At 46.4% G+C, this 23,841-nt stretch overlaps 1 protein-coding gene across 6 annotated transcripts in view; it reads left to right on the top strand.

Annotated features, from left to right (window-relative positions):
* The window catches only part of PKNOX2 (PBX/knotted 1 homeobox 2), a 711,797-nt gene that overhangs the window by 356,841 nt on the left and 331,115 nt on the right, over positions 1 to 23,841 (top strand). For 4 of the 6 annotated variants that reach the window (XM_037882446.2, XM_043534121.1, XM_043534124.1 and 1 more), the window contains one exon: positions 54 to 162. The exons of the other annotated variants lie outside the window; for them this stretch is intronic. In XM_037882446.2, the coding sequence (XP_037738374.1) occupies positions 76 to 162 (87 nt within the window). In that variant the 5' untranslated portion in view covers positions 54 to 75. The remainder of the gene's footprint in view (positions 1 to 53; positions 163 to 23,841) is intronic. 6 annotated transcript variants of the gene reach the window in all.

Genomic DNA, 23,841 nt, shown 5'->3' with positions numbered 1-23,841 from the left:
TTTTTTTTTTTTTTTTTTTTGGTTAATCAAGCTGAACTTTCTCCCATCAACAGGTTCTAGATGTGAATCAATCCCATGATGCAACATGTCTCCCCAGCACCAGCTCTGACAATGATGGCCACACAGAGTGTGCCCCCTCCCCCTTACCAAGACAGCCAGCAGGTGAGTGTGCTGCAGAGCTCACATCCAACACCACCCTTCAAACATGCAGCCACAGCCGCAGCGAGGCTTGCCCAGGGGCTTTCCATGCATTTCCACTTACAGCCTTTGTAGAAGAGTTTGGAGTGCTGCAGAAAACCAGCAGGGGACTTAGCACCAAAGAGAAAATTCCTTATGAATCGGTATTGCTGCCACGTGCGAAGCAACATTGATTCTGGCAAGAAATGGAAGGGTCCCACATTGTTATCTAGAACCAAATGCAGATGAAGTTGCAATGCATGACTGGACTTTGTTCTGTGCCCTGCTCTAACCAAATATATCCCCAAATGCCAAGATCATACCCTAGGCGGCATATTAGCAAAGGTATTTAGGTGCCCAAAAATACACATAGGCACCTCCTGCGATGTTCAGACACACCTGAATAAGTTTGTAGCTTGACTCCCATTGACTCTAATGGGAGCTATGGGACTAACTTATTCATATGACTTTGTAAAACCCACTGGACACCAAGCTTCATCTTTAGGCACCTTAGAAAATCTGGCCTGGCCTAACTTTAGACTCCCAAGTGTGAACATGTTACCTTGGGATCTTTTGTGCCAGAGTCCAGAACACAGGTTTGGGAGACAGTCAATGGCATTTAGATTCCTAAGTTCCTAAAATGCCTTTTGAAAATGCCATTTAAGCTCCTAAATCAGTTAGATGTTGGGGTGACGCTGAGCACAGGAACGCCTAAATCACTTTACAAATCTGAGCCTTACACACTTTCAAAAGTTGTGCCAGTAGCATCATCTGATATTCTTCCCAAGAGGGAAGGGGTATAAAGAGGGCACACAGAGAATGGCTTTTTGCACAATGTGCTTGATCTGAAAGAACTCACTCCAAGATAGCGTGAAACTTCACCCCTATGCTGGGTGAAAGTGCTTTGACTTCGGGACTGTTGGTCCTATCTCTTGGTGCCTTTTTAAAATTGTTACTTTTGCACCTAATCCGTTTGAGAAAGGAAGGGTGGGTAGTGACCTTTTTTAATTCGCCCTGGATTCCAAAGAGGAGTTTCTTTACCAAGCACTGGGATAAGCAGGAAAAGTGCTCAGCTCTCTGTAGCTGGCGTATACAGTACTTGGGAGGAAAGGGCTGGGGGAGGGGAGCTGGAGGCCTGCCAGCTGAAAGGAGACACTGCTGCATTGCTGAGTTAATTCTCTCCTTGGAGAACTATAAAAGATACAAGCTTAGAAAAGACAGCTGTGGTCTCTCCGCAACTCTGACACATACCTGCACCCCACCATGTCAATCCCATTGAAGTCCTCAGACAGCTAAAACACTAGCCAAGTGCTTTTCTGTAGATAGGTCTAATGCAAAGCTGGCTAAGGGATCAGCCTGTATTTCAGAATGCAGCACCAGTACAGCAAACGTACTGGAGTTGGGTGAATATCACAAAACAGGTCCTGGGGGTTGCGCTCTGATTTCAAGGTGAATTTTCTTTGGCGCTGCTCAAGCCCCTTCTATAGTTTCTTTCAAGGGACTTTTGAGCAATGTCATATTCACTGGCAGAAAGTTAAAGTGAAGCTGAAAGCTCAAGTGCTCGCACCAGACTGGAGTGTTTTTAATGGTGTGCAGTGGGGCAGCAGAGATGTAGCGTTCCCAAATACCATCCCCAGTTCAACTAGCCAAGCAAGGACCTGAACAAACTCTTAACCACATTCACAGGCAGTTACTTTGTGCCAGCATGGCAACAGGAAAACAAATGGGGGCTCACGCAGTAAACATTACAATAGCCTGATGTTCCCAGGAACCACATCTCAAGGAGTGCTGTGGGGGCACCCAGAAGGAAGGGTTTGATTTTTGCAACCCGCCTAATCCTGTTTATCTGCTCTTTCTCCCTGAGGTGCTACTTCAAGCCCTGCTGTTGATTCTATCAGTTCACTCACCCCAAAAGGCACAGGAGAGAAAAGCAGGTGGCTTATGTGCCCAAAATCGAACAACCAACACAGATCAGATTTTGCATGTCAAGCATCAAATGCTGGCAGCAAATTCTTCATTATAAAGCCACAAAGTTCATTTTAAAAAAACAACCCTACAACATGTATTGAATAAATGTGGAGAATGACTAAGTGTGAGGAAACTGTGATCCATTCAGAGTGAAAATCAGCAAATAAATTATTTGAATTTAGATGGTCTAGTTCAAGCCAGGAACAGAACAGCAAAAATATTTACCAATCAGGAGCTAGATTAAGTAGACCACACAATTCTAAAACACGAGCGTTTGCTATCAGACCCATTAGACCTCCCCTCGAGGGGAGGGATAGCTCAGTGGTTTGAGCATTAGCCTGCTAAACCCAGGGTTGTGAGCTCAGGTCTTGAGGGGGGCCATTTAGGGATCTGGGGCAAAAATTGGGGATTGGTCCTGCTTTGAGCAGGGGGTTGGACTAGATGACCTCCTGAGGTCCCTTCCAACCCTGATCTTCTATGATTCTATGACCAAGAGCTTGATAGGAGGACATGTATATGCAAGGAAATCTCAGGACTTCTTTATTTTGCTGGATCCTGGGTGCAGTAGGTGGCAAACAAGTCTAGGGGTACTATGGCAAGATGGCAGTGGGTCCAGAAATTCTTCTTTTGTAACATGGGGTCACAGTGTGGAAAAGGTTGAGAAGCGTTAGGTTCAATGCACTGAAGCCACGAGAAGGTGGAGCTGTGTGAAATATTCATAACAAAACTAAAAATGAGGTTGTGGCATTTCTATGGAAATGGAACTTGGCAGTGGGCAATGAACACACAGTGGGCATGCAGTGAAGTGAGCGTGGCAGTGGGCATGAAGTGAGAAAGAAGCACAGTATTGTCTCTGCTCTTTGGATGCCCATACAAATGCTGAGCTGGTTTCACAGTGCATTTTCTAGTTGCAAACTGGATTGGTTGGGACAGTCATATAGTTTAAGTCATATTGTATTATTTCTGTTTCCCTGATTTAGCTGCTTTCCAGAGGCCTGGCTGACTGTTTCTCGGAGTCTGGAGTTAAGTTGTACTTAGGAAGATGGCCAGAAAGATGGTTCTTTTACTGACACACAAATAATTAGACAGCTTGGGGTTAGAGTTGGTGGGGGTGAAAGGGTTCAAATCTGGACCCCTGGTAAGGTTCCTCTTGAGTTTCACCTTTAGAGTTAAGGCTGGGCAAGGGTTGGGTTCAAGTTTGATGGCACTGGATTCCTGACATCCAGGGACTTATCTGAACTGGCTCTGGAAAACGGGCCTGGACTTTATGCACCAAACCGAAGAATAGCTCCTTCTCCTCTCTGCCCCATGACCCCAATATTTTGCAGAAAAGCAACTTTTCAAGGAGGTAAAAATGCACGGAATGAAACGGTAAAGGCTTTTCCATTCAGTTCTGCATACTTACATCCCCACCCCCCATCATGTGCATAGCACAACTTGTAGGTTAGCAAGCTAGAAATATGAACCCTTTAACTAAATAGAAGCTAGAGGAAGAAACCATAAGAAAATGTAAACAATGTTTTGATTTATTTTTTAAAAAATTGGCAACCTATCTCAGGGAAAAAATACTTCCTGTATAATGTGGCTCTAAGGGTTAGAACAAACCTCTGTCCAAGTGCAAATAAGGATTTAGTTGTTATAAAGAATGTCTGCCAAAGCACCCAAAAGTCTTAGACATGGAGTTTTGTGACATTATTTAGATTCAATTGCTGCAAAATACCAGGGGTGCTTCACAATCTGTGCTGGGCTCTTTGGGCCAACACACCTACCTTTTCTAAAAGCAGCTGCATTAGTGGCTCTGTCATTACAGTGGCTGAAAAGGCAGCGTTTCCGTCCATGGTGGGGCTAGGTTGGGCACAGAGCTTTGTGTTCAAAGCTGAATCAGGAGATTCAGATCTGATAGTGCAGAAATCTCACCAGCTTTTCTAGTAGGTTTTAGCCCAGTTTTGATGGGTGCCTCATGACATCAGCTCTCCTGATACATTGTCTGCTTGCAACTGAATCCAGAGAACAGATCCCTTTGTGCACTGGAGCTAATCTGGAACCAGCGTACTCCGAGCAGGTTCTGATGAAGAGCCTTGAATTGGAAGCCGGGACCTCCTCCCTAAAAATTACAGGGGTTTGGAGGTGAGGGTTGGGTTCGGACCCACCAGTAATTATGTTGTTTACTCTTTAACGTGTCTAAGCCACTCTGTGACGTGGCTGGGAATCAGTCATATCAAAAATATTGTGACCGTCAAAGCAGATAAGAACCATAGAGGCAGTTCAGTTCCTGGAAAACTGGTAGGTTTCTTTTTCTTTATCTACAAAGGTGTCACTCTTGTTGTCTCAGCGTTCATTGCAAGGCACAACAGTGAGTGCACATGAGAGGGGTGTGTATTCCAACCACCACCGTGTTGCATACTACTCTTAGTGACAGCTTAACTAGGGAGCTTTTAGTGCATGCCAGCTAGGTCTACATGGCCAGCTAACATGCAACGCAGTGTGGTTGAGAATTCACACCCTCTTGTGCATATCGCCACACCTGTAGACAAGCCCTCTATCTCTCTCATCAGTTGCAGAGTGAGTGGAGCTCATCCAAATAATGTATTCAGTGAATTTAGAGCTAGTTTTCAAACAATTCCAGAAAGCTTGTCTCTCTCACGAACAGAAGCTGGTGCAATAAAAGACAGTACCTCACCCACCTTATCTCTCTCTTATTCCATTTTCAGTTATTTGCCCATTTTTATTCTCAGAAGTTTGTTCGTAGTCACTTTAGTTTTTTCTCATGTAAGTTAATTCCATCTCTCACAGGCTCTGGTCACCCTGGGGAAGCTGAACCCCTTTACTGAATTCAATGCAATAGGTGTGTTGTCCTTTTTGGGAAAGAAAGTAATCACTTGGCTTGCTGTGCTCTTTATTTCATCTCCCACTTTGATCTGTTCTGTTCCCACTCCCCGATCTTGCTCCCTTGCATGTTCCCTGCTCCCTGCACTTGTACATACTTTCCTGACATCTAGTTCCCCTGGTTTCCAGGACTCTCCCTGTGGCAGTTCCCATTACTCTTCCCAAGTGATGGCTCCTCCTTGTGGTAATTCTGGTCCCTGGCAATGCTTTATGTTTGTCCTCCCAATCTTGTGTGGCAATGGCCTCTAGGCAAGGCAACTTGGCTTGTTCCTGCTCCGTGTTTCCTAGCTGCTTCTTCAGGCTTCCAGGCTCTTATGATTACTTGGAAACAAGGAGGATCCTGCACTATGTGACCTGCCAGCGCTTTGCAGGTCACCAACAATGATACACAGAACACAGTTTGGGAACTAGCTCTGCTTGGCCAGCACAGCAGAATGTGTGGGGCTGAGTGGGCAGCAATCTGCTGCGGGTATAGGCAAATAGAAAATCATTGCCCTCCTGGAGCAAGAGAGGAGCACAAAGCCACCAGGACTACTCCTGGGATGGTGCAGTTTATGCTCCAGTCCTTGCTCAGGCCTTTGGGAGCTCACAGCGGGAGCTGAGCTGAGCTTCTTTGAGAATCTGGCCATTAGTGGTTAGTGTGGGGCTGAGAATCAGGAGTTCTGGATTCTGTACCCAGCTCCGCTAGTGACCAACCCTGCGACCTTAGGCACATCCCTGTGAAGCTGTTTCCCCTCCTGCAGACTAGGAGGCGCAGAGATCTCTCATTTGTGGCTAGAGGATGGGTCGCTGTCTGCCTGCCCATACTGATCACTACAGAGGGGCGGGGCAGTAGAAATAGTCCCACAGGGGATGCAGAGAGCTGCTGCCTTTTGCTGCCCAGCTTCTGGCTACCTCTTCCAAACAAGCCCATCCATCAGTGACCTTCCATGAACAGACAAATACAACATGTAAAGTAAGCAAAGGCATGAGCTCTCAGGCTCTGTGGTATGCTTAGGACATAAACAGAATGCTTCCCTTTCCATTAGTTAAGGGTAACAGTTTTAAACTGGAGGCCCATTTCCTCAAAGTGTCTAACAGCTTTAGGATTAAATGTGCAGTGGGTCTGAGTTGCTGGAATTCCTCCATAATGGCTGTAATCAGCAGCTGGGAGATGTTTAGGGTTGAAGGGATTAGTAGATAGCTGCATGAGAGACCCAAATGTTACAAAAGAATGTAGATTGGGGGTGGGGAGGTGGTGTTAGTTAAGTGTGAAGAGCCTTATTTAATTCACATTATACTGTGGATTAACAAATCACAGCTGCTGAAAGGGGCTTTCATGGCTAGTCCGGATGCCAAACGCTCTTGTGTCCCAGGAGAAATCAATCGCTGCTTCAAACATGCATTTCTATGTTGGCCCATGTTTACCAAGCTGTACTGCACCATTTCAGCCACCGAGCTGGAGGCTCCAACCACACATTTATGGTAATATCTGCATTCAGTGGGGAGCACTTCAAGTTATTCCAAAATGTGATGCCCAGTAAGAACTTGATTTGCCTTGGTCTGAAAAACTCTGAGTTTCTACCATAAATGATCTGCTTTGTTGGTGCAAAAATAGGAATATCCCTTTTGCCTCTTTGCTAAACACTGGTTTGTTTATTTCAAGCATGCTTTGAGAATTTGGTTCATTCCTCAGATGGCTCTCACTACAGCTAGAGCAGCTGATATAAATGAATAGGTGTCCCTGGGATACTTGGAGACAACTCCTGAGTTTTACAGATGAGAAACACCTGTACTGTATACTATGTCCCAGAGAACACTTAAGTCTGTGGGGGGGTGGGGGTGCACATGTGTGTGCATGAACATATCTGTGTGAACAAGCATGATACGGATACAAGTGTGTGCATGCCTGTTTGTGTGTATGTATGTGCATGTGTGTATGAGAATTGTCCTAGGTGTCACCAGTGTTGTCAGATGTTTGGCTGCATGTGTGTTCTCCCGTGTGCTGTCCTAGCTCTGTGCAGACAGCTGGCACAGCAGACCTCGAGTGAACCACCCTATAAATTTACACACTTAGCTCGTAGCAAAGGCACTTGGTCAGGTTTATTGCTGACGAAGCACAGTGCTAATGCCCCGGCTCAATGGTTACAGGTACACTAACACATGTATGATTGTGACAATGGACCGGCTCACATAGTGGTGGGACTTTTCACTATCCCTAGGCCAGACAAAGACACTCCCTCTGAGATACATCTTTATACACTAATACAAACAAGTTACATATTACTCGTGACATATCAGGGTTCCACCCATTGCCTTGTACCTGTAGGTTCGATCAACACATCTCTATTCATCACGCTGTTATCCTGACCTTATCCTTAAGATGGGTCAGACTGTTCCTGTTATTTTTGGGGAATGTGTTTATTGGGGTGTTCTGGTACCACCCTTCTGGAATATTTTTACGTGAGTGTTTTGTGCCTAGCACCTCTTAGGAGTATGTGTTTTTGCAATATCAGCCCTACGCTTGCCAAATTCTGTGAGCAGGGCCTGCCTCTTGCGTACAACTTAACTTTGCTTTATATTAGCAAGTTTTGACCATTACTTTAGTTCAGGCCTCAGGCCTCATACTAGGCTTCTGATACAATGGCTTAGGCTTTCTTCCTACTACACCGTCCTCTCATCTCATTTCAGCATTATTATGTATTGTAATCCAGCAGCCAAAAGCAGACTAGGTGCCCGACAGCCCCTTCCCTGAAGAGCTTACAGTTACAGAACTCACATCATAACATATGGAGGAAGGGAATGGACCATCCTACAATAAAGGTGAAGAACTAGGCCAAGGCCAACCAACTTGGGTAACAGATATTGTGATACATATAGGACAATTAAATTCACATAGAAAGAATAGGAGGACTTGTGGCACCTTAGAGACTAACCAATTTATTTGAGCATGAGCTTTCGTGAGCTACAGCTCACTTCATCAGATGCATGCTGTGGAAATCGCACAAGACATTTTATACACAGACACCATGAAACAATGCCTCCTCCCACCCCACTCTCCTGCTGGTAATAGCTTATCTAAAGTGATCATCAAGTTGGGCCATTTCCAGCACAAATCCAGGTTCTCTCACCCTCCGCCCTCCCACAAACAAACTCACTCTCTTGCTGGTAATAGCCCATCCAAAGTGACCACTGTCTTCACAATGCATATGATAATCAATGTGGGCCATTTCCTGCAGAAATCCAGGTTCTCTCACCCCCTCACCCCCCTTCAAAAACCACACACACAAACTCACTCTCCTGCTGGTAATAGCCTATCCAAAGTGACCACTCTCCCTACAACCTGCATGAAAATCAAAGTGGGCCATTTCCAGCACAAATCCAGGTTTTCTCACTCCCCCACCTTGATTGCCATGCACAGTGTGGGGAGAGTGGTCAGTTTGGATGAGCTATTGCCAGCAGGAGAGTGAGTTTGTGTGTGTGTGTTGGGGGGGGGGTGAGAAAACCTGGATTTGTGCTGGAAATGGCCCAACTTGATGATCACTTTAAATAAGCTATTACCAGCAGGAGAGTGGGGTGGGAGGAGGCATTGTTTCATGGTGTCTGTGTATAAAATGTCTTGTGCGATTTCCACAGCATGCATCCGATGAAGTGAGCTGTAGCTCACGAAAGCTCATGCTCAAATAAATTGGTTAGTCTCTAAGGTGCCACAAGTCCTCCTTTTCTTTTTGCGAATACAGACTAACACGGCTGTTACTCTGAAACCTGTCATAGAAAGAATACTGGGCCACTCTGCTGGACAGGGTGGATGTGGGTGCATGGGGCTGAGGGGGATGCACACAGGTGCATGTGTAACCCTTCTGCCTGTCAGAGTTGGCAGCAACAAAAGCCAGGTTCAGTATCTAGGGGATCCATTCCAATAACACAATGCAAAACTGGCTCGAGCCCCCACCCAGTGACCTGGGACAAATATATACCACCCCCGCTGGGCACCTCCAAGAGGCAATACTTCCCCTCTCGCAAGCACAGAGTCTGAGTGTAGCAAAAAGCCTTTTAATAACAGAGAGAAACAATGTGGCATTATGTTGGGGAAACGCCACCAACAGCATTCATAACACAACCCATGAGCAAAAACCCACCCCAAGCAAATTGGGGCATGTCCTTTCCCTTTGGTTCTTGAGTCCAGCAACCCCAAATCACCCAAAGTCCCAAAAGTCCAACGACCCAAAAGTCTCTGTCCCTGGTCAGGGCAGCCCCAGAGTTCAGAAGTTTATCTGCAGAGTTTTACCTCCCAACCTGGGTGGAGATTGGGGTGGGGGGGTGGGGTTAAGGGGCACCTTACATGGTCCAAAGCTGATGGCCCCACCTCTCCATGGGGCTCCGCTCTGCCAGCTGCTCCATGAGCTGCTCTAGGCAGCCAACAAACTGCTCTGCTCCACAAGCCGCTCTGCTCTGCATCCCGCAAAGTGCTCCACCATATATCTTCAGGCTCCCCCACTACTTAACACAACACTCAATGATTTCAGCTCTTAGTAAGTTTAGCTCTTTTGTGATTTCAGCTTGTAGTAGGGGAGCCTCAGTGCGGGTGCACCATTAGCCCAAAGGGAATTCAGCTCAGCAGCCTGTAACTAATGGAATAAAAAAATCCTAATAGAGAAAGAAGTGCAATTAGCATGTAAGGCCCTCACCAGGTAGCCCATGCCACCAAGTATTAATACCCATCCCCACCCTCTCTCCATTCACAGAGAATTGGAACCCATGTCCCTTGCCTAGCAAGTGCTACTTAGTTGATGGTGAGTCCCTCCATCATAAAAAAAGGCCAAGTATAGTTCCACTGTCCTTGATTCCCATAATCAGGGTAATAACAATTTATTCTTCCTGCCCCAATAACAGAGACACTGGGGAACCCACAGCAGCCAAAGTGACCATTTGGGCAGCTATGGCCTCATTCTAGGTGGGGTGGGTGTGCCTATGCAAATGAGATCAGCCCCTGAAGTTCTTTTCCACAACTTGCCACACCTCACCACCAGATGTCAGGGTGGAGCTCATCCTGACTCTGCTTACACATGTACTCCTGGAACTTTATGTGTATCTGTGGTGGCAAGACTGTCCTGTGAAGCAAGCTCAGGAGCCAACTGGATCTCTAGAAAAGATTTTTACTGGCTACAAGATGAATGGGAGGGAATCTTAAAGGTGCATTACAGAGCTGAAACAGATCTCAGTTAAGGCTAGAAGTATGTGCCCCATTATATAGGCTCTGGCGACATCCAACAGTGAAATCATTTAAACTTACCTCTCCAGTGATTACTCCCTTCTGTGAGTCCCTCTGGGAATTCCTGCTTCCCCAAAGACCTCCCAGAATACAAAATTCTTCTATGTCGCTGATACCATTATTAATCCCATGAATTGCAGTGATATCATTCGACCCACGGCATGGCATTCCAGACATGGGACTAATTGTGTCCATGGTGTCACAGAGTGCTGTGCTCTGGGGTATCATTGGAAAACTAGGACATAACAATGGTTTCAACAGAGAAAGAGGGAGAAGGGTCCCTCATTAGCTAATAGGGGGATTTAGAACATATTACCTGTGGGACATGCCATCCTTCACTTCCTGTGCTAATTTGTTGTGGGGTGGGACTGTGCACTGTTACACCAGTGGCATTTCACTAGCCAAGTGACTCTGTTCAATACCAGACGAAGAGATGTCTGACTGAAGTTCATCGTGTTTATCAGTTTAAGTTTAGAAATGACTTTGGAATGGAAGATGCTAGAGAAAAGTCAGATCACTTGCTCTCACATTTCTGGGCTTTTATCTCAATGTTCACATCAGCCTTGCAGCTCATATATCTATTTGGATTGAAGATCATTGTTTGAATGGGGAATGTCTTTGGAAGGTGCTGTGACTGGAGGGGCAGGGCTCTTCGGACCGCAGAGGAAGTGTAGCTAGCATATCTTTGGCTAATACATGAGTGGAGAATGGTACAGTTAGGGACTATACTTAAAAGCCATTTGTTTTCTGCACATCCAAGGCACCTTCTGTGTTACAGAGGTAGCCCTCACCTTCATGCTGTTTTCCTGTCATTTCCACACGCTCTGATGCTGAGCTCCAGAGAGAGAGAATGTTTTTATAGAATCTTTTAAAAACAAAACTTTTCCATAGTGAAAAATTCAGACTCAAAAGCCAAGCAGTGCTAAGCAGTGCTGCATTTTGTGACAGTTGCATATTTAAACATTAAGCATCTCTCCTTGGGATGATTAATGGTTAATTGCTTTGGGTGATGTATCTGCAGTGCACAGGCCTGGAGGGACAACTGTAGCCCCAGAATTACTGCTATATATGGCACTGGTAGTCATTTTCCGGAAGCTTTGCAGCCCATTCTGTTGTTAGTCTGGCAGAATAATTGTGGCATTCATCTGTCCCCCCCAGAAGGAATTATTTTATTTAGAACAAGCAGCAAAACTGACTAGTGTGGCTGTTTTGAATTCAGAGCTGGACAGGAAATCTGTGACATAAACCATAGCCAACGTGGCTGTCTCCTCAGGCATCTCCCTTTTCATCTTCCTGCCATCAGGGTCCATCATGGTTTCTTTGGTTGGCTGAGATATTATTGAAAGTATCCCTTGCAGCCACATTTATTGGGACCGCATGGTGATGTAGTCCATGCTGCAGTCTCCATTGTACGGCTGGTCTCAGCACACTCTCTGGTGTCCAGCATGCTTTCTCTGGAGCTATGTGGTCTCAGGCTGATCTAGATACTAATTGTTTGAGTCACTTGATGAGCCCTCATGAAAGCTTTTAGCTGATTGGTTCACCTCTTCTGGGTGCTCATTTATGCCTTGAATGATTCCTTGAAAATCCTTTAAATAAGTCTAAGTTAAAGCCAAACTCACACTCGCAGCAACGTTCCTTTCCTAATGCCCATTATGGCAGGTCAGCCTCTTCCAAATGTTGCAGTATAGTTGCAATGACTCTCCCTCACCTCACTGTAGCCTCTGTGGCCACTGGAAACAAAGCCTCAGTGTGAGGTTTGATGACACTTTACTAAAGAGGCTTTCAGTGCCCTTTGAATGGCTCCAAATGAATGTTAATGAGGTTTTTTTAGATTCTGAAATCGAAATTTTCACATCAGATTTATTTTTAGGACTATAAAAGGAAATGTGCTGCTCACGCTGCACTTCTTGTGAAAGCCACACTTCAGCCAGCCAGCCTGCAGCATAAATGGCAATACTGTATGGCGTGGGGTTTGGGAACATCCACAGGCGAGGCTGTAGCAACCTGGGAGTGGGACCAGCATCTGTGTGGCAACTTCAGCTATTTCTGCAAAATTTAAGCTTCCTCTTAAAACACGTTTCTAGCAGTTTCCACGATATGCTATGCATCCGATGAAGTGAGCTGTAGCTCACGAAAGCTCATGCTCAAATAAATTGGTTAGTCTCTAAGGTGCCACAAGTACTCCTTTTCTTTTTACGAATACAGACTAACACGGCTGTTACTCTGAAATATGGCTGCAAAGGTAATTCTGTGAATGTGACTGAGTCTGTAGACATCCAAAACTGAGAGCTGTGAACTGCCTTGTTCATCTCCAGAGCTTGTTAGCGCTGAAGCCTGTGATGACAGTTTAGGTGATAGGTATTTCACTGCTGATCATGGGTCAGATTGTGCGTCAATAGTACCTTACTATGTGAGTAGCCCCATTGAGATCAGAATCCAGGGTAGGAGGGAGGGGGCCAGAGACAGGGACATGCGGGGTAGATATTGTCCTCCGCCACCATGCACCACACAGAACGGTTAATGTAGATGATGCTTCATTAGCTCCTCTAGAGCTTTGCATTCCCATGCTGTGAAATCCTTCATGGGGAGTTCCTGGGGCTGGCTAAGGAAGCCCTGACGCCTTCTGCTTAAGAGCCAGAAAAGTGGGGATATGGTCCCAATAATGAAGTGGAGGGCACAGGACCCCACATGAACAAGTGTCCTGTACATGTCCTGGTATCACAAGATTTGGGGGCAGAACCCCCTGCCAAAGCCACTCCTACCCCTACACATTTTGGGGAACTCCTTGGAGAGAACTATGCCATTTTCCTCTCCTGTGTTCTGTTGGTTTGCCTGGCCTGAGGTCAGAATTGGACTGAAATCCCCTCCCTCCCCAGAAAGCACCTGGAGTCAGTTCCACCTGATGTGTTGGTCTGAGTGTGAGGGGAAAGGGGCAGGCAAGTTAATTTTTCGCAGCGAAGATATGATTAAGTGAGAGATAAGATTGTCATCTCAGGCTTTCTCACCTATGGGACTAAGAGCTGTACTCTGCAATGCTGAGACCTGCTTGCCACCTTCGGGAGGCTTTTATGATGGAGTGAAATCTGCACATTATGAGCCTGTGTGAGTCACATGGCCCCTTTATGCTCATCTCCTTAATGTGTCCCTTTGGTGCGAAAGGTCACTTTGCACAAACGACACCTTGAGCGGGTTTTATGGCTTGTTGAACTTTGGCGTCATCCTTTGCTTGTTTCACTACTCCTCTTGGTTTCCTTTTGTGAGCACTCTGAGTTGACTATGGTGTTTTGGCTGATCTCCACTGCACCTTGTTTTCTGCTGGTGTGGTAGGAGCAAAAGGGAAATGCAGGGATATTGTATTCCTGTTTGCAGTTGAAAGAACTGTTAAAATAGGAGGGATTCTCCATAGCCAGTTCTTTCTGAGACTTCCAGTGCAACTTCCATTCCCTCTCCCTCATGGATATGCTGAGGCCCTGTAGCCCTGCAGAGCATCTAGGGTGGAGAGACACTGGAGCCCAGATTTCTGTGATCAGGAAAGCATGTTCCGAGAGAATAACATGTTACCTGGCCAGGAGGTAGAACTCCTGGCACTGGGAAGATATAAAATTCCTCTACCTTTGGCTGTGGTACTTTTGGAGTTGGAAAGCTTAGGTGGAACCTTAAAAGTTGGAGTGCTGGATGGTATTCCGATAGCAACTCTTGTGGGAAATGATATTTAGTCTGTGGCTAAATCAGTTAATATAGTAACTCGCAGCCAGAAGGAATATTGTTGTGTAATCTCAGAATTGTTCAGACACAAAGGCAGCTGTGTGGGGAGGGGGTGGCCCCAGCCCCAACCCCTGTTCAGCGGGATGAGGAACCACTGTGGTTTGAGGTGTGGGAGGGGCCAAGGCCAGCTCCCGCATTGCATTGCATAGCAGAGGAGCATGGAGCTCACACAGCTGAAGGGAGAGGAGTTATTCCTAGTAGGTGGAGGGGCTGCTGTTCAGGTGGTCTGTAGCCAGGGTTTTGCAGATGAGCTGAGAATAGATCCCACACTAGAAAGTATCTGTGGGCACATCCTTAAGGGGACCCCAGTGAGGGAAAATGGGGGAAGATTTTCTGAAGAGGAAGGGAGATTGTATAGGAAAGCCCCCATGAGGAAAGATAAAGCCCCCTGCCCAGCACCATGGGGAGGTAAGGTGGCTAGCACATGTCTGTCCTTTTGCTGGTCACCTGGGGGCACAGAGAACCTACAGTAAGTTCAAGAAGAATTTTCACTGTCCAAGAATACAGAATAATGCAAGAGAGTGTTGCAGATCTTGTGACTCCTATCAAAAGAGAAAGAGACCTGCAGGACATCCCTTGCCTGTAAAACAAGAGGCATTTTAAGGGTAGCAATGGACATTGTGGGACCTATGCCATGTCCTGCCCAAAGGGGGAAGAGATATATCTTGGTTGGAGTTATTTTACTGCTAGATATCCAGTGGCTGTAGGTCTAGCTAACACAGTAGCTGACTTGGTGGCAAAAGCCCTTTTCACGGTTTTCAGCAGAATGAGTTTCCCTAAAGAGATTTGGTCAGATAATGAATCAAATTTCATGTCCCAGCTAGCCAGTGAACTATGGAGGTTGTGTGAAGTCAAACAACTAAAGGCTGCCCCATCTCATCCAGAGACAAATGGTCTGGTGGAGAGGTTCAGTGAGACCTGAAATCAGTGCTGGGTATGTTTGCCAGCAAGCGAGCCTGGGACTGGAATGAAATGTTGCCCTATTTGCTTATAGGGAACTGCCACAAGGGAGTCTACAGGGTTTGCCTTTTGATTTTCCATATGTCAGGAAAGTGAGGGCACCCCATCAGAGACTCCTGGGAAGGGGACACTGAGGCAGAGGAGGAGCCAGTGAGTAAGTACAAAGGTTCAAAAAAGAGCTAAGAGACATGATAGAGGTTGTTCAAACTAACCTCACTGACAGTCAGACCAAGCCAAAGGCCTGGGATGATAAGCGTGCTTGTCAGCTCAACTCGGTGTTGATGCTGTGAAAAAATACCAAATGCACACCTCCAGGGAGGGAACTTTTGAAGTGCTGGAGGGGACTGCAGCAGGGACTTGGGGTGACCGGGGCCGCACTGCCAGGCGCTCGGTGGGGGGGCTGCCAGCCCTGGAGATGCCCACCCTGTGTTCAGGGGTGTTGGGGGGGCTGGGGGCCATGCCGCCTGCTTGTTGCTCGGAGGCTGAGGAGGCCACATGCCACCCGCCTGGCGCTCGGGGGTTGGAGGGGCTGCGTAGTGCCCGCCCGGAGCTCTGGGGCGGGGGGAGAGGCTGGCAGCTGCGGGGGAGAGGGGGACTCTGGACTCCAGAGAGGGAAGGGAGCGGGAGGGGCGGGACCTCAGGCAAGCAGGGCGGGCCCAGCCGGGGGCTAACCTTCCCGAACCATTCAGACCAATGGTCCATCTAGCCTAGTATCCTGTTTTCCAACAATGGCAAATACCTGGTGCTTCCAAGGGAATGAACAGAACAGGGCAGGGACTGTGGAAGTCAACGGCTTAGGGACACCCAGACCCTGAGGTTGCATCCCTGACCATCTTGACTAACAGTGATTGATGGACCTATCCTCCATTAAATTATCTAATTCTTTTTTGAATCCAGTTATACTTTTGACCTTGAACATCACCTGGCAATGAGTTCCACAGGTTGACTGTGTATTGTGTGAAGAAACACTTCTTTTGTTTGTTTAAAACTTGCTGCCTATTAATTTCATTGGGTGACCCCTGGTTATTGTGCTACATGAAAGAGTATATAGCACTTATTCACTTTCTCCACATCAGTCATTATTTTAAAGATATCTATCATATTGCCCAGGGGTGGCCATATGACAGTCTTCAGCAGTTCGAGAGCTGGGGTGCACCTGCCAGGGCTTGAGAGGCACCCTGTGGGAGGCACCTGACAGGGTTTAGGGCTTCAGCCCTGCTCCTGCAGAAGCACTGAGCCACAGCACATATGATCTACAGGATTGAAGCCCTGAGACTCCCCCCCTCCCTGCTGAGCAGAAGCCCCTACCCTACCACCTTGCTGCAAGGCAGTGGTCTCGAGCTCCCCTCCCCAGTCTGGTAGGTGGAGAATGGGGGTGGAGTTGGGGGAAGGGGGCTCCACGAGCTGCACTTTCACGGTAAAAGAGCCTCATGCATCTTGCGAGCCACAGTTTGGCCATCCTTGAGTGGTCTCTTTCCCGAGCTGAGAAGTTTCAGGCTTTGTATTCTCTGGTCATATGGAAGCCGTTCCGTACCCCTCATCATTTTTGTTGCCCTTCCCTGTACCTTTTCCAATTCTAATTTATCTATCTTTAGATGGGGTGACCAGAACTGCACTCAGTATTCAAGGTGAGAGCGTACCATGGATTTATATAGTGGCATTAGGATATTTTCTGTCTTATCATCTATCCCTGTCCTAATGGTTCCTACCATTCTGTTCACTTTTTTGACTGCCACTGCACATTGAACAGATGTTTTCAGAGACCTATCCACATCTCCATGATCTCTTTCTTGAATGGTAACAGCTAATTTAGACCCCATCATTTTATATGTGCAATTGGGATTATGTTTTCAAATGTGCATTACTTTGTATTTATCAACACTGAATTACATCTGCCATTTTGTTGCCCAATCACCCCGTTCTGCAAGATCCCTTTTGCAGTCAGCTTTGGACATAACTATCTTGAGTAATTTTGTATCATCTGCAAATTTTGCCACCTCACTGTTTATTCCTTTTCCCATATCATTTATGAATATGTTGAACAACATTGTCCCAGAACAGATTCCTGGGGAATACCACTATTTACCTCTCTCCATTCTGAAAACAGATCGTTTATTCCTACCCTTTGTTTCCTGTCTTTTAACCAGTTACTGATCAATGAGAGGACTCCTTACTTTGCTTAAGAGCCTTTGCGGTGAGGGATTTTGTCAAAGACGTTCCACTGGATCATCCTTGTCCACATGCCCTCAAAGAATTTTAATCGATTGGTGACACTTGGTTTCCCTTTACAAAAGCTGTGTTGACTCTTCCACAACAAATTGTGTTGTCTGTGTACCGGATAATTCTGGTCTTTACTATAGTTTCAACCAATGTACCTGGTCCTGAAGTTAGGCTTACTGGCCTGTAATTGCCAGGATCGCCTCTGGAGCATTTTTTAAAAAATGGTTTCACATTAGCTATCCACAAGTCATCTGGTACAGAAGCTGATTTAAATGATAGGTTACATTACATACCACAGTTAGTGGTTCTGTAATTTCATATTTGAGTTCCTTCAGGATTCTTGGGTGAATTCTATTTGGTCCTGGGGATTTATTACTGTTTAATTATAAATTTGTTCTAAAACCTCCTCTATTGACACCTCAATGTGGGATAATTCACCAGATTTGTCACCGAAAAAGAATGGCTCAGGTGTGGGAATCTCCCTCACATCCTCTGCAGTGGAGATCAACGCAAAAATTTCATTTCGATTCTCCGCAATGGCCTTATCTTCCTTGAGTGCTCCTTTTGCACCTTGATTGTCCAGTGGCCCCACTGTTTGTCAGGCTTCCTGCTTCTGATGTACTTAAAAAAGTTTTTGTTAGTTTTTGAGTCTTTTGCTAGTTGCTCTTCAAATTCCTTTTTGGCCTGCCTGATTATGCTTTTACACTTGACTGGCCTGAGTTTATGCCCCTTTCTATTGTCCTTAGTAGAATATGACTTCCAGTTTTTAAAGGATCCGTTTTTGCCTTTAACCGCACCTCTTCTACTCTGGTTAGCCACTGTTGACTTTTTTGGTCCTTTTACTATTCTTTTTAGTTTGGAGTATATATTTAATCTGAGCCTCTAGTACAGTATTTTTATAAAGTGTCCATGCATCTTGCTGGATTTCACTCTTGTGACTGTTCCTTTTGATTTCCATTTAACTAGCTTCCTCATTTTTGTGTAGTTCCCCTTTCTGAAGTTAAATGCTACTGTTGTGGGCTTCTTTGTTAATCTCCCCCCCCCCCCCCCCCCCCGCCCCCAACACACACACACACAGGGATGTTAAAGTTAATCATATTATGATCTCTATTACCAAGCGGTCCAGCTATATTCACTCCTTGGGCCAAATCCTGCACTCCCCTCAGGACTAAATCAAGAATTGCCTCTCCCTTTGTGGGTTCCGGGACTAGCTGCTCCAAGAAGCAGTTAGTAACAATATCTAAAAACTTTATCTGTGCATCCCGTTCTGAGGTGACGTACCCAGTCAATATAGGGATAGTTGAAATCCCCCATTATTATTGAGTTTTCTATTTTTTGGCTTCTCTAATCTCCTGGAGCATTTCAGAATAACCATCACTGTCCTAGTTAGGTGGTCGGTAGTATATTCCTACTGCTATACTTATTATTCAAGCACGGAATTTCTACCCATAGAGATTCTATGGTACAGTTTGATTCATTTAAGAGTGTTAGTATATTTGGCTCTATGCTTTCTTTCACGTATGGTGCCACTCCCCTACCAGGTAGGTGTTTGGCAGATACTGCTTGTATCTCGAGGGTTAACATTAACTTTTGTTGCTTTCTTGCTTGTTTGTTTGTTAAAAATCTAAGGCTATAGTTTACAATCCTCTTTCCAGACAGGGATTCCGAGTAGGGACTTGAAGTTGGAGCTGAGGCAGATGGGGATGGGAAGGGATTCTTCATAAAAGCTAGCTGAGCGTTAGGAGCCTGGCAGAAAGAGAGCAGTCAGACAAGCAGATAACTGGGTGAATAGGGCCCAGGGCAAGGAGAGACGGGCAGTGGCATACGGAGGGGTTTGAAGAAAGGCTGGATTGGGAAAGGCAGATGATTCTGGTGTGGGATGGTGAATGTGGAGGAAGCCAGAGGGGTTGCAGAAGCTGAAATGCGAAATGATTGAGGGTTTTCTCAGGCCTTGCATACACTGCGGAATTTTGTTGATGCAAGCGTAGGCGCCGACTCGGTGGGTGCGCCGGTGCTGGGGCACCCACGGGGGGAAAATAGCGCCTCCCCTCTGCTGTGATCAGCTGTTCAGCGGTGTGGTGCTGGGGGGCAAAGGGGAGTGAGGGCGGGGTGCGGGGGAGGGGTGGAATGGGGGTGGGAAAAGGCAGGGCAAGGGCAGGGCAGGGGCAGGAAGAGGTGGCGTGGGGCTTTGGGGGAAGGGATGGAGTGGGGGCGAGACCTGGGGCAGAGCAGGGCTCAAGCACCCCTGGGGAAAGGAGGAAGCTGGCACCCAGGGATGCAAGTTGCGCCAACGTGTCCTTGTGTCAGCAGAGTGCATCCGCAATAGGAGTTCTTGCATCAACGCAGAGAGCAGTGCACTGTGGGTAGCTATTCCTCTGTGCAACTGGCCACAGGGTGCATTGGGAAGGGTTTGCAACGCCTCATGGTGCAGGTACAGCTTCACACGACAAAGGTTTCTCAATCCCATTGTTCCATGGGCATCTTACTAGATTGCCAGCTGCTTTTCAACCGTCTTGGCAATCTGCAACCCAGCCATCTCTGTAAGAAAGGACAAAACGGGCACTGCTTTTCAGCATTGTGCTGTGTGTTATGAACAAAAGGCTATAAGAGGTGTCCAACGGGGGCAGGGGGATGCCCTGAAGGAGCATATTAACACTGAGCCACAGTAATGTGTGTTGCTGGAGTGTGCTGAGCCTGGCATTGTTTGTTTGCACCATGCCCGAAAAGTAATACACTGTACATCACTTTTTAATGTAGCACCAGTAATATCACCAGACCAACATTGCTGAACACTAACACAGGAAGCCCACAGAAGTGTGTGGGGAAGAGTGTGTGTATGTGTGAGAGAGAGAGAGAGACAGAGTGTGTGTTGGGGAAGTGTATGTGTTGCGGGAGAGTGAGTGTGTCGGCACCCTGTCTCTTTAAGTATAGCACTCACCAGCCTGATCACTTCTTCAGACAGCAGCTGGAAGCAACCAACTGGGAGATAGACAGCTGGTGTCACCCTGTCCCCCCACCCCAGCTCAGCGGAGACTGACACACCAGCCGGGGAGAGGGTGCAGGAGTCTTTTTCCCTCCTTCCCCAGCAGCAGCTCACCCTGCCTGCCTCTCACTGCGATCCTAGTGCTGGGGAGAGCAGGATTCCACATTAATGTTTTGATTCCGTGATTCCCTCCAAGTTCTCTCACAGCCTCCTCTTCCCACAGACTAAGGACATCCACTCCCTCCCCTGTAGTCCAGGCAGGAGTGCATTTGCTGTCAGGAGCGGCGTGCTCAGCTGGGCAGTGGCTATGTGAGCTCTCTACGCTGAGCAATTTCAAAACTTCCTGGGGCTTTGAAAGCGGAGGGGTGCATTATTTCACAAGGAAGGTGGTGAAGCACTGGAATGGGTTACCTAGGGAGGTGGTGGAATCTCCATCTTTAGAGGTTTTTAAGGCCGAGCTTGCCAAAGCCCTGGCTGGGATGATTTAGTCGGGGTTGGTCCTGCGTTGAGCAGGGGGTTGGACTAGATGACCTCCTGAGGTCCCTTCCAACCGTAATCTTCTATGATTCTATATCTGTGTAGTTGGATGCAGGGCAGCGGAGTTCAAAACAGTGAGCAGAGCGGTCACGGGGGGCATTGTGGGATACGTCCTGGAGGCCAGTTACAGCGACATAGCAAACGCAGTGTCTGAAGCTTTGTTGCTCTAACTTTGCTGCAAAAAGCTCTATGCCTCTCATCGAGGTGGTTTTATTTTGCCAGCAAAGCAGGAAAGTTTTGATGGTGGGAAGAGCATTGTAGTGTGTACACTGCCACTCTTTTGTCGACAAAAGCTGCCTTTTGGCTCAGTGGGGATGGAGAGGAACATGCCGACAAGTAACACTACAGTTCTTCGTTTTCCTTTTATGCAATAAACCAATGTACGACCCTAGTGTTTAGCACACTCCCTACCCACTCTTGTGAAATGTATGTGTGACAAACTGCTGAAAGGCCTCCCTGTGTAAGCACCCCCTTTCCCCAAAGCAGCTTATACAGGGAGGCAAAAGAGCAAGGAGATAAGGAGCACTAAAGAAAGATCCGATCTCTTCTTTGGTAGCTTAGCATTAAATATCTTTTCTGCTAGTTGTGATGCTGCTTGACAGGTCCTTTTAAAGGCAACAGAGTTGACTGTCAGAAAGACTGAATTTCCTAAAATACAGAGGAAGCAAAGGGAGAAACTTCCTTTGAGAATAGAGCAACTGCTTTAATAATCTTCTGATTCGGCTAAAGGCTAGTAATATTGAGCATAATCTATTCAAATGCACAGGAGAATCTGTCTTTTGAAATTAGGAATCTGCATAAAAAATTCAGGGTCCCATATGTTCCTCATAATAAATTTAAAAAATTTCAAGTGAAGTTCTTTCACTGCAACTTTATTTTTGAAGTCTGTGGAATGAAGTTATGAAAAATGGAAGCTTCTTTTTTAAAAAATAAGCTGTTGTTTATCTTTGGAGGATGAAGCACAATGGGTAGAGCTCTGCTCTCCATCATACTGGTGGATGGAAATGATGATTTTTTTCTCAGTGGAATTACTGAGAGCAGGATTTTACCTCATCCTGTATCTCTCCATTTTCTGTTAATTTCCACTGCAGTACAGTCAAGAAAGAACAAACTCCACTTTACTGGAAAGTAGTTTTATCTGGAAAGACAAATTTCAGTTTTTGGAAAATTTCATCCTCAGTCAGGATGAAAAGCCAAAAACTCAAATTTCTGCAGAACTGAAATCTTGCACTATTTCTTGGTGTTTCTAAACAAAAAATAGATGGATGCAGAGCTGCTGACTAAAACTGATATGAGTCTTGTCAGTTTCACGGCTGCCCACCACTGCAGCAGCAAAGAAACTGGGCAAACACTTGTCAAATTAGCCAGACTCAGGTGAAAATCACTGTAGCTATTTAGTGGCGGGCAGCGGTGAAACTGACAAGAATTACATACATTTCAGTCTGCAGTTGCCAGGGTCTCTGGCAGGCTGATAGGGAGTGGGGAGCCAGGAAGCCCTCAGATCACTGGCTCCCTAGCTCAAAGCTTGCCTCCCAGGGATGACAGTTCTTCCTAGGTTCCCAAGTCCGCTGCTGTAGGTAAGTCATGTGACATATAAGAAAGGAGTACTTGTGGCACTTTAGAGACTAAACAATTTATTTGAGCATAAGCTTTCGTGAGCTACAGCTCACTTCATCGGATGCGTACTGTGGAAAGTACAGAAGATCTTTTTATACACACAAACCATGAAAAAATGGGTGTTTACCACTACAAAAGGTTTTCTCTCCCCCCACCCCACTCTCCTGCTGGTAATAGCTTATCTAAAGTGATCACTCTCCTTACAATGTGTATGATAATCAAGGTGGGCCATTTCCAGCACAAATCCAGGGTTTAACAAGAACGTCTGGGGGGGGGGGAGGGGGTAGGAAAAAACAAGGAGAAATAGGTTACCTTGCATAATGACTTAGCCACTCCCAGTCTCTATTCAAGCCTAAGTTAATAGTATCCAATTTGCAAATGAATTCCAATTCAACACTTTCTCGCTGGAGTCTGGTTTTGAAGTTTTTCTGTTGTAATATCGCAACTTTCATGTCTGTAATCGCGTGACCAGAGAGATTGAAGTGTTCTCCGACTGGTTTATGAATGTTATAATTCTTGACATCTGATTTGTGTCCATTTATGCTTTTACGTAGAGACTGTCCAGTTTGACCAATGTACATGGCAGAGGGGCATTGCTGGCACATGATGGCATATATCACATTGGTGGATGTGCAGGTGAACGAGCCTCTGATAGTGTGGCTGATGTTATTAGGCCCTGTGATGGTGTCCCCTGAATATATATGTGGGCACAGTTGGCAACGGGCTTTGTTGCAAGGATAGGTTCCTGGGTTAGTGGTTCTGTTGTGTGGTATGTGGTTGCTGGTGAGTATTTGCTTCAGGTTGGGGGGCTGTCTGTAGGCAAGGACTGGCCTGTCTCCCAAGATTTGTGAGAGTGTTGGGTCATCCTTCAGGATAGGTTGTAGATCCTTGATGATGCGTTGGAGGGGTTTTAGTTGGGGGCTGAAGGTGATGGCTAGTGGCGTTCTGTTATTTTCTTTGTTAGGCCTGTCCTGTAATAGGTGACTTCTGGGAACTCTTCTGGCTCTATCAATCTGTTTCTTCACTTCGGCAGGTGGGTGTTGTAGTTGTAAGAATGCTTGATAGAGCTCTTGTAGGTGTTTGTCTCTGTCTGAGGGGTTGGAGCAAATGCAGTTGTATCGCAGAGCTTGGCTGTAGACAATGGATCGTGTGGTGTGGTCAGGGTGAAAGCTGGAGGCATGTAGGTAGGAATAGCGGTCAGTAGGTTTCTGGTATAGGGTGGTGTTTATGTGACATGATTGGCCAATCATTTTTTTTAGAAATGGAGACTTTTCAAGGTGCCAAACATTTATAGAATATCAGGTTGGAAAGGACCGCAGGAGGTCATCTAGTCCAACCCCCTTCTCAAAGCAGGACCAATCCCCAATTTTTTCCCCAGATCCCTAAATGGCCCCCTCAGGGGTTGAACTCACAACCCTGGGTTTAGCAAGGCAATGCTCAAACCACTGAGCTATCCCTGCCCCCCTGGAGTTCT

This window comes from Chelonia mydas, chromosome 22 (genome assembly GCF_015237465.2).
Source record: "Chelonia mydas isolate rCheMyd1 chromosome 22, rCheMyd1.pri.v2, whole genome shotgun sequence".
NCBI lineage: Eukaryota > Metazoa > Chordata > Testudines > Cheloniidae > Chelonia > Chelonia mydas.
The sequence above is the reverse complement of the archived record's forward strand: the minus strand, read 5'-3'. Positions and strand labels throughout refer to the sequence as shown.